The sequence below is a fragment of the Xenopus laevis genome, chromosome 8S (genome assembly GCF_017654675.1).
Source record: "Xenopus laevis strain J_2021 chromosome 8S, Xenopus_laevis_v10.1, whole genome shotgun sequence".
NCBI lineage: Eukaryota > Metazoa > Chordata > Amphibia > Anura > Pipidae > Xenopus > Xenopus laevis.
Window position 1 is genome coordinate 7,571,442 of NC_054386.1, and position 11,710 is coordinate 7,583,151.

General features: G+C 42.3%; 1 protein-coding gene across 2 annotated transcripts in view; it reads right to left on the reverse strand.

Annotated features, from left to right (window-relative positions):
* Positions 1-5,292, reverse strand: part of rtn1.S (reticulon 1 S homeolog) — a 63,691-nt gene extending 58,399 nt beyond the window's left edge. Inside the window, exon 1 of one of the 2 annotated variants that reach the window (XM_018232107.2) lies at positions 4,992-5,292. In XM_018232107.2, coding sequence (XP_018087596.1) covers positions 4,992-5,160 — 169 coding nt within the window. In that variant the 5' untranslated portion in view covers positions 5,161-5,292. 2 annotated transcript variants of the gene reach the window in all.
* Between the last annotated feature and the right edge of the window lie 6,418 nt (positions 5,293-11,710).

Here is an 11,710-nt window from a genome sequence, read left to right on the forward strand (position 1 = left end):
GTAAAAATAAAAACTGGGTAAATACAAAATAAAACATGTTTCTAATATAGTTAGTTAGCCAAAAATGTAATGTATATATCAGTGACTTAAGGGGTGTCATATGGGTCATAACTGTTGCTTTTGAATCTGAGCTGAATGCTGAGGATCAATTGCAAACTCACTGAACAGTTATGTCCCATGTGGCCCCCCTTCAAGTCGTTGACTAAAGGTGGCCATACACGTGGCGATAAAAGCTGCAGACAGACCAAGTCGGCAGGTTATTGGCCCGTGTATGTGGCCCTCCGACGGGCTTCCCCGATCGATATCTGGCCGAAAGTCAGCCAGATGTCGATTGGGCAGGACTAAAAATCCAGTCGGATCTCGAACCGCATCTGTTCGTTGATGCGGTCTCGCGATCTGACCGCCTGTATTCCGTGCCCTAGGGCCCACGATGGATCAGTCCGATATCATCCACCTCACTTCCATGTTGCCAAACGAGCGGCTCTCTCTGTGCATGGCCAGCTTTACTCACAGTTAGAGAGCTGAAAAGCAGGAAGTAGTGTTCTGCTATGTTGGACATCCAGTCACTCCAATAAATTTTTGGCTAACTATATTTTTGCCCAGTTTTTATTTTTACACTGAACTGTTAAGTAATCTTCACTTCATACCTCATTGAAATCTTGGGTGTCAGCCTTGACCCTTCTGCACTACTATGACCAAATTACTAGTCAGTTTGCAAGCACTTCAGCAAAACAATGTTAGCAAAGATATGTCAATAACTGTCAAAAGCAGCTTGTTTGTAAATCAAAGTGGGTAAATATGCGAGTTGCAGTTTGGGTCAGGTCCGGGTCTTATAAATTGGTTCCGTGCAGGACTGTACCCCCATGCACTCTCAGCAATCCACCACCCTTCCCCACCCCAGAGGGTGGAGGCAGGCTGCAAGCTGGAGTCCTGCAGCGGGTCGGGTACCCGCAAAAAACTGCGGTAGCCTTCGGGTTTCAGGTAGAAGTTCCGGGTACGGGTATAGACGAAGGTCTGTGGGTCGCGGGTTGGGCCGCGGGTCTTTGCAGTAGCGATTTTTACTCCTTTTTTCCTGGTCACGCCTACTTCTGATGATGTCACTTCCGGTTTACAATGACAGCACTTCCAGATTCTTCATGGTCAGCGGGTCGCGGGTCCAGGTAGCGGATAAGGTACTTGCGGGTTGGGTAGTGGGTCCAAGTGGGTAAGAATGCGGATTGCGGGTCCAGGTTGCGGATTGCAGGTTGCGGGTATGGGTTGGTACGAGTTCCAAAAAATGGACCCGCTCAGGACTCTACTGCTAGCAGCTTCTGGATTAGCTGGAATTACACAGCAGACCAGTGATGGGCGAATTTGTCCTGTTTTGCTTCGCCACGAAATTCGCGAAACGGGTGAAAAATTAGCAAAACACAAATTTGTGAAAATTTACACCGGCGACATTTGACACCCATTAAAAAATTTGGAGGCAAATTCGCGGCAAAACGTGGAAATTCATCGCAAATTCGCGACTGCCGAATAAATTCACCAATCACTACAGCAGACCCCCAACAACCCTGTAGTTACAGGGTCTGTTGTATGGCAGTTACACACTGGTATTACATTACAGATAGGGATGCACCGGACCCAGGATTCGGTTCGGGATTCAACCAGGATTTGGCCTTTTTCAGCAGGATTCAGATTCAGCCGAATCCTTCTGCCCAGCCGAACCAAACCCGAGTCCTAATTTGCATAAAAAATAATTGCATATGCAAATTAGGGGTGGAGAGGGAAATCACTTGACTAGGAAGTAAAAAATGTTTTCCTCTTCCCACCCCTAATTTGCATATGCAAATTGGGATAGGGATTCGGTTCGGTATTCGGCTGAATCTTTCGCGAACGGATCCGGGAGTTCAGCCGAATCCAAAATAGTGGATTCCGTGTATCCCTGATTACAGATCAAGTTTCTGCGTACAATGTAAAAAAAATTTAAAAAGGAGTCTTAATTTCCCTTTCATGTGTTCAAAATAATATGGGCAAGTCCACAATAGCACCTGAATGGGGAGAAGTTCAAAGTAATGTTCAAAACCAACCCCCTCAAGTATTATGAATGTGACAAACATATCCTGGGAATGTTGTTTAATTTCTACTGCTATTCTCTAGGTCTATACTTAGCCCTTTCATGAATAAAATATCCTTTCTATTTAAACTGCCATTTCTGGGCCTGTGCTGCCTGCATTTACCTCTAGTACAAGAAACCAAGGTTGGGGGTGGGGTGGATTTGATTTCTGGTAAATCAGCTCTTAAAAATTGACGGGGGTAGCTAGTCCAAAAGCTGATTGCTAAGGTCCAATTAACCCTAGCAACTGACAGGGGTCTGAAAGAGAGCATGGAAAATGAAGAGTGTCCGAATAGAAAAATAAATCAAGGAATGTAACAATAATTATACATCTGTAGCCTCACCGTAATTCAATTCATTTATTTTCCATCCAAATTGTATTCACATGAAAAAAAAGAGAAATGAAAAACAATTTAACCCTCTGAGGCCGGAATCACACCCTAGCTTGCCAAGAGATTCTGCAGCAGCAGCAGCAGCGGTCCTTAAGTTTTACCCGGCTGTCTGGATGGTTAAAGGGTTTGTTCACCTTTAAATGAACTTTTAGTATGATGCAGAGAATGATATTCTGAGACAATTGGTTTTAATTTTTTGTTATTTGTGGTTTTTGTGTTATTTAGCTTTTTATTCAGGAAGCTCTCCAGTTTGCAAATTCAGCAATCTGGTTGCAAGGTTACAAATTCCCCTAGCAACCATGCAGTGATTTGAATAAGAGACTGGAATATCATACCTCCCAACATTTTGGAAATAAAAAGAGGGACAAAAAATGTGGTGTGCGTAGTGCGGCAAATTTTTTTTAGACCAAGCCTAGTTTTGTGGCCACACCCCCTCATTACCATGTTCATTTTACAAAATTTTGCAGGTTATGAAAGTTTTCAAATATTGACAGAACCAGTCATGGATATCTTTGCTTAAAATGCCTTTATTGAGACATGGGCTCAGACCCCGATACACTGTGTATCGGGGTCTGAGCCCATGTCTCAATAAAGGCATTTTAAGCAAAGAAATCCATGACTGGTGCTGTCAATATTTGAAAATTGTGAGTGAACAGATACATGGCAGAAACCGTTGCACGTGCACCAGGCCCTAAGAATTGGCAGGCTACAGGTGCTGACTAAGAAACCTATTAGGTTATGAAAGTTTGAACACATTTCTGCCAAAAGCCAATTAAGTTAGAAACATTGTTTCTTTTTCTGGCTGTTCAGTGCAGAGAAAAACTGGTCTATCCAGTAGAAATGAGGGACTGCAGGTTGAGCTGTCAAAAGAGGGACTGTCCCTCTAAAAACGGGACAGTTGGGAGGTATGGAATATGAATAGGAGAGGGACTGAATAAAAAGAGGAGTAACAAAAAGTAGCAATAACAATACATTTTTAGCCTAACAGAATATTTGTTTTTAGATGGAGGTCAGTGACCCCCATTTCAAAGCTGGAAAGAGTCAGAAAAAAAGAGCAAATAATTAAAAAAACTATAAAAAAAAAAGAAAAAATGAGGACCAATTGAAAAGTTTCTTAGAATTAGTCATTTTATGACACACGTAGAGTTAAAGGGGTGGTTCACCTTTAAAGGTATTATGTTATAGAACGGCCAATTATAAGCAACTTTTCAATTGGTTTTCATTATTTATTTTTTTATAGTTTTATAATTATTTGCCTTTTTCTTCTTTGCAGCTTTTAAATGGGCGTCGCTGACCCCTTCTAAAAAACAAATGCTCTGTAAGGCTACACATGTATTGTTATTGTTACTTTTTTATCACTCCTCTTACTATTCAGGCCTCTCCTATTCCAATCCCTTATTCAAATCAATGCATGGTTGCTAGGGGAATTTGGACCCTAGTTACCAGATTGGTTGAGATGCAAGTTGAAGAGCTGCTGAATAAAAAGCTAAGTAACTCAAAAACCTTCAATAATAAAAAATGAAAACCAATTGCAATCACTCTCTACATCATACTAAGGGACAGATTTATCAAGGGTCGAATTTCGAAGTGGAAAATACTTTGAATTTCGACCATCGAATCGAATACATACAGGCCCGGATTTGCGGCAAGGCCGCATAGGCCCGGGCCTAGGGCGGCAAAAAAATAGGGGCGGCATGCTGCCCAGCCGCACTATGGGGACGCGTGCGTCCCCATTCAATTACAGCAGCTGCGCCGGTGAAAAAACGCCGGCGCGCTGGGAAGGGGAGGTGAGGTGGGTGCTAGGACCGCACGGCCGCCTGGTCGGACCACACGGCCGCCTGGTCGGACCGCGCGGCCTAGGGGCGCCGCACATTGAAATCCGGCGCTGAATACATACGAAATCCGAAGTCGAATTCGTAGGATTTTTTGCATCGTACGATCGTACTCCGATTGTACTTCGAATTCAAAAAAAACGTAGAAATATGCTCTGGAAGGTCCCCATAGGCTAACATGGCACTTCGGCAGGTTTAATTTGGCGAAGTATTGAAGTCGAAGTTTTTTTTAAAGAGACAGTACTTTTATTATCGATTTTACTTCGAGTCGAAGGTCGAAGTCGTAGTAGCCTATTCGATGGTCGAAGTATCCAAAAATGACTTTGAATTTTGCAATTTTTTAACCCTCGATTTCAATTAGACCCTTGATAAATCTGCCCCTTAAAGTTACCTGCAAACCTGTTGCCCTTCAGCTCCCCATTGAACTACAGTTCCCAGCATCCCCTGCAGGTCAGGCAGGAAACAGTGAAGGAGCTGGAGTAGTAGAAGAGCCAGAGAGTGTTGCTATGCTGTGACTGGGCCACTGGCAACACTTTGCAGCACCAAAGAAAAACCTGTTTTCCCCTGAAGGATTTCACTACTTCTGGCTGCTGTGTGAAGCCTATATATTTATATAACAAGGTATTATATACGCGAGGAAAGAGTAAATAAAACAAGTGGCGCCCATTTTACCTGTGGATGTCATCTCCATGGCAACGGGTTGATGCCCTGCCTGCTGAGCTTTAATGGTCCTTCCCTGCTCTGCAGCTTCTCCCTCCTCCTCCTCAGCGCCCCTATGTCTCCTGGCAGCCGCCACATTGCCTTCCAGCCACCCACTGAAATCCTCCGGATTAGCGGCCATGGCTGTGACAGTTGTGTATCCGAAGCGAGGGAGGGGACGGGTCAGTCAGTACCGCAGTGTCTCCTGGAGGATGACACAAGCACTGGAGCGATACGCAGGTGGAAATGGCTTGTGTAGTTTCCACTAGTTCCACCCATACGTCATGCCTGAGACTGGCCAATCACATCCTGGCAATTTGCATACAAAGCCTCCGCCCTACAACCCTTCCTGCGCTGGACCAAACTGCAGTTAATTTATTGGTTTGGACTGAGTTTGGGGCTAAGAGGGTTAACCCTTGCTCTTCTGGGTTACAATTAAAAGATAAACATCACACATACGGGCAGATTTATCAAGGGTCGAATTTAGAGTTTATGGGAGTTTTTAAAAACTCCCATCAACTCCCATAAACTCGACAGTCGGGGAAAAAAATGACCAATCGAAATTAATTATAAAAATAAATAAAATCGTTTTTTTTTTAAATTTTATTTTATTTTTTTAAACGGGTGAATAGGATCGAGATACAAATTCGAATCGAATTCTAGGCTTTTGACCCAAAAAAAAAATGTTTTTCAAAAAAAAAAAAAAAGTCCACCAAATGACTCCAAATTGATTTTATAGGAGGTCCCCCATAGGCTTAAACACCAATTCAGCAGGTTTTGGATGGCGAATAGTCGAATATGAATTCTTAAAGAGACAGTACATGGTAAAGTTCACACCCCCCTCCCACTCCATGCTTAAAAATCAGCGTCGAAAGGGGGCAACATCGCTAGTGCAATGATCGCAATTGCGCTCTCTGCACTAGTGGAGCTGAATTTCCAGGTTACAACACTTACTAAGGGGCAGATTTATCAAAGGTCGAAGTGAATTTTCGAAGTAAAAAACTTTGAATTTCGAAGTAATTTTTGGGAAGATTTATCAAAGGTTGAGGTGAAGTTTCGAAGTGAAAAACTTCGAATTTCAAGCAATTTTTGTGTACTTCGACTAGGGAATAGTCATACTTCGATTCAAAGTTGAAAAAAACTTGAAGTACTGTCTCTTTAAAACTTCGACTTCGACCATTCACCACCTATAAGCTGCCGAAGTGCTGTTTTAGCCTATGGGGGACCTCCTAGAACCCGTATGGAGGCAATTGGGGGAGTTTGGGAGATCGAAGTTTGTTGTTAAAAAAAAACTTAGATCGAAGTACGACCGTACGATTCGAAGAAGGCCGAATTCGGCCCACTTCGACCCCAAAAAACTTCGACCTCCATTCGATTGGTCTTTTTGAGTTCAAAGTTTTTTTAACTTCGACCTTCAACCTTTGATAAATGTGCCCCTTAAAGGCGGCTTTTTTTCACCACCTCAGACCAGGCGAAGTGCTAAAAAAAAAAGCTTTAGCTTCTTCCATCTTCTGTCACTTATATCATATCCTGTCTGCCGAAATGCAGTAAAAAGTTCCAAAAATGCTGGTGACTTTTCCTTTTTTAAAGCGGGATTGCCTGCAAAAGTCCTAACAAACATTTCATAACATATGGAACATTCATTTTACAGTGGGCTCATGTGTAGGGCATTATATTAACTCTCTTGTCTTTATTAAGGTTCCCTGGATATGTGGAATAAAAAGTGGTAACTTAAACCATTTGCACCAACATTTATAATAAAGACGTCCATACAACTTTAAATTACCCGTCCTATGCAAATTGAACTAAGCGCAAGATCACTAGCGAATTTCCGCTAGGCAAAAACGAACGTTAGCTCATCTTCGCTATGAAATGCTTACACTGCTGAAGTAAAGCTAGCGAAAAGTCGCGCACTTGCGTCTGGCGAAGTGGTGGGATGTGTGCAAATCATTAGCTGGCGATAATTCGCCCTTTAGTGAATCTGCCCCCATGTGCTTAGACTTTGCTAAAGCATTTAAAGGAGAACTAAACTCAGCACGGTCAAAAGTCCCCGCTGCCCCCGCTCCACTGGCCCCCCTCCCCAGGGTCAGACTGAGTGGCCCAGGGCCCACCAGGGCTGCTGTCGCGCTGTGTGTGCACATGCTATGTTTTTTGCCGCGACCACCCAAAAAGGGGAGGTTGCAGCTTGAAGAATCCCTCAGATGTGGGATCTGGGTGCTGATCTGGGCCAGCAGGGCCCACATGAGCCAGGGGCCCACCGGGTTTTTTCCTGGTGTCCCGCTGGCCCAGTCTGACCCTGCCCCTCCCTGCCTGCTCCCTGCTAGGGGCACATTTACTATTGGTTGAATATCGAGGGTTAATTAACCCTCGATATTCGGCCATCAAAGTAAAATCCTTCGATTTTTTTTTAAAGACACAGTACTTCGACTACCGAATGGTCGAATAGTCGAACAATTTTTAGTCCGAATCGTTCAATTCGAAGTCGAAGTCGTAGTCGAAGTTGCCAATTCAATGGTCGAAGTAGCCAAAAAATTACTTCGAAATTCAAAGTATTTTTTATTCTATTCCTTCCCTCGAGCTAAGTAAATGTGCCCCTAAGTGTTACCCCAGTGTCCCCCCTGTAGGATAACTGACCACACATGTGGAGTAAACGCAGCAGAGATCACGGGCGCCATCTTCCAGCGCTTTGGTATTCTTCGGGTCTTCTTCCTCCCCTTCTGCAATTTCCGTCATTTCCGGCGCATGCGCAGTTGTCACAAACCAGAAGATTGCTCCAACTGCGCATGTGATAATACTACGAAGAATACCGAAGCACCCGTGAGCTCCGCTGCACTGACTCTGCATGTGCGGTCAGTAATCCTACAGGGGACACAATTCTGGAGTAACACTTAACAGGAGGAGGCAGGGAGGGCCAGTGGGGACTTTTGACCATGGGGGGTTAAGTTCTCCTTTAATACAGTACCACGCAAAAGGTTACTCGTTAAATTAAGAACGATTGGCCTGGAACACAATAGGGCTCATTATTAAAGCCCCTGGGTACAAGCGTGAGGGGACCGAGATGTCCCATAGTGATCATTTTAATGGAGACATTTTGGGGCAGATTTATCAAAGGTGGAGGTGAATTTTCAAATTCAAAAAATTCTAATTTCAAGATATTTTTTATGTACTTCTACTAGGGAATAATCCAAATTTGATTTGAATTTGAACAAAATTTGAAAATTCGAAATTTATCACGTACTGTCTCTTTAAAAATTCGACTTCGACCATTCGCCATCTATAACCTGCCGAATTGCTGTTTTAGTCTATGGGGGACCTCCTAGAACCCAGTTGGAGTCAATTGGTGGACTTTGAAAAATCGAAATTTATTTTGGGAAGAATTTTGAATCGAATTCGATCGAATGCGCTATTAATACGATTCGAATTCGGCCGAATACGGACCTATTCGGCTACAAAAAAAACGTCGACTTTTTGAATTCGAATTTCGAAGTTTTTCAAATTGGAAATTCGACCCTTCATAAATATGCCCCTTTGTGTACAAAATATGAATGTACCAGCGTAGAAGAATTGTGATTAAAAAAAACTAGTGTTCCAGGCTGATTTATTGAATATTTCTGCAAAAACCCTAATAATCCCTCCCTTCTCTTCCACTTCCTGATCCCTGAATTCCCAGGCTGTACAGGGGAGCCGGCGGCTCTCAGCTCACTGCACTCTAGGACAGGAACCAATCAGCAGCTAGCAGGACCTGATAGGGAACTGAGGCCTGTCTGTGCTTGTGTGACAGCAGGGCTGTGATTGGCTTTCCCCCTCCTACTGTGCTTCTAGCCGGGACCGTTAGGACACGCCAAACAGGGTCAGTCTTGGCCAGCGGGACCCCGGGAAAAAACAGGTGAGCCCCTGATCTCATGGGCCCTGCTGCTGACCCAAGCCTGCTCCCCTGATCAGGCGCCTGAGTTAAGGAAGGAGATAAACCATTAAGGATGCACCGAAGCCACTATTTTGGATTCGGCCAAACCCCCGAATCCTTCATGAAAGATTCGGCCGAATACGGAACCGAATCCGAATCCTAATTTGCATATGCAAATTAGGTATGTGAAGGGAAAACCATTTTTTACTTCCTTGTTTTGTGACAAAAAGTCACACGACTTCCCTCTCGCCCTTATTTGCATATGCAAATTAGGATTCGGATTCGGTTCGGCCGGGAAGAAGGATTCGGCCGAATCCTGCTGAAAAAGGCTGAATCCTGGCAGAATCCCGAACCGAATCCTGGATTCGGTGCATCCCTATAAACCATACACAGTTTGGAGGGCCCGGCACGCATAGGGATTCCCACGCGTGTTTTGCTTAACATAAATTGGTTTTCATTGCACATACCTATTAGAGGAGAGAATTTAATGTAACTAAACATTTGTTTCTTTGACAAATGTACATTTTTGTACCTGTAGTATTTTACATTCTTCCTTTCAGCAGAAAAAAGCATTAAAGCAAAGTCTGGTGCCTTTTTTTGTCTAATGCAGACCCCCAGAAAGCTTTTGTAGTGTCTTCAACTTTTGATCCAATAAAGGCATCATGCCAACCATTCCTTCAGCCCACTGTGACTCTCATTATACGTAGCCTAAGATACCAGCAGGCTTTTCAATACTATCTAGTATAATAAAAATGTGTGAGGCTGTTTGTAATGCTGTAGTGTAAACTTGCTGTGACCCAACACACATTTTCCTAGGGTAATGTAATAATAAGTTGTGTTGTTTGCCAAGTAACCCTTAGCAACCAATCAGATGTTTCTTTACAAATAGCTGACCATTAAATGCTACTTACTGATTGGTTGCTATGGGCTACAAGACAAGTAGTAAAATTAAAGGCAAAAAAATGTATATAAACGCGGAGTATTTTTGCAATTTACATTTATTTTCTTTTTATAAGCAGTTTCCGAGATAGTAGCAAGTTTTTAACAGTTTTTATATTGACAGGCAGGCTTCAGCTCAGCAGCTTTCTTTGAAGGTAAAGAATGTCAGCGGCCCTAGCTCTCTATACATATAATACACATTCCTGGACAGTTAACTTTAGGGTTGCTGCTTCTGAGTTGAGACAAAGTCCTGGAAAATATCTCCAAAACCTAAAAAAAACCCAGAAAATAAATGTAAATTTAAAAAGTGCACAGATAGAGTAAGTTTATATCAGTTCATTTTATGGGTTAAGATACCTTTAATACCATTTCTTTTAGGGATGCACCAAATCCACTATTTTGGATTCGGCCGAACCCCCGAATCCTTCACAAAAGATTCGGCCGAATACCGAACCGAATCGGAACCCTAATTTGCATATGCAAATTAGGAGTGGGAAGGGGAAAGCATTTGTTACTTCCTTGTTTTCTGACAAAAATTCACGCAAATTCCCTCCCCGCCCCTAATTTGAATATGCAAATTAGGATTCGGTTCGGCTGGGCAGAAGGATTCGGCCGAATCCGAATCCTGTTGAAAAAAATCCTGGCCGAATCCCAAACCGAATCCTGGATTCGGTGCATCCCTAATTTCTTTTATTATCCCACTACTGTTATCTGATGCAAATCTAAGAGCATGGCAACAGATTGGAACACCCCAGGTTAAAATCTGAAATTTCTTGTAATAAATAAGTACCAATCTACCTATTGTACATCTAGGGGGTTATTTACTAAATTCCCCAAAAATTGTGTGTTTTTTTTAGTATAAAATCCAAATTTTTCATGGAAAATAAAAACACAAATTTTTCAGGATTTATTATACCCCAAGGATAGAAAAAGTAAGAATTCGAAATCTGGCATCTCAGACCTGCTGAGGTTACATATAACTCAATGGGAGAAGTCCCAAAGATTTTTTGATCTGCGTTGGGTTTTTGGGCAAAAATCAGATTTTCACGATTTTTTTCACGCAAGCAAAATTTTCTGAAAAGTATATTGATAAATGAGGCGAAAAACCCCAAGTGGTTTTTTTTTTCAGAAAAAATCAAGATAGATTCGGACTTTGATAAATAACCCCTGTAATGTCACAGACAAGTATGCTGTTTAATTCTTTATAGATCATTGCTCTTAGTTTACAGAATGGCATGTAAATGTCTATAATACACAAAAACCATGAATATCTTGTAAATGATATCCTTATAAACGGTGAGTTCTGATGTCATCAGTTGTAAACGGTGAGTTCTGATGTCATTTCTGTCACATGACTCACTGAAACTTGTGTATTATAATAAATAAAGTACTTTGGGATACTGCATATTAGAAGTTACCTCGGAGTTCCATGACCTGTATAAAAACACTCGGCCTTTGGCTTCGTGTTTTTATTTGATCATGAAGCTCCTCGGTAACTTATAATATCCTTATATTTTACTAGAGGGGGTACTTTATTCACTATATAAACCGTGACTAGTGATGTCATCAATTATAAGCGGTGAGTAGTGATGTCATTTTTATCACATCACTAAACTCGAAATGCAAAAATCACGAAAAATCTGCAATTTTCTTTTTATAAAATTGGACTTTTAAAAAATCACAAATTTTTCGGAACTTATTAAATCCTGAGGATGGAAAAGTCAGAATCTGAAAATCCGGCATCTCAGACCTGTTGCATATAAGTCAATGGGAGAAGTCCCAGTGATTTTCTGATGTGCGTTGGATTTCGTGCAGTACCCCAACGTTTTTGGAGTTTTCGGGGGAAAAA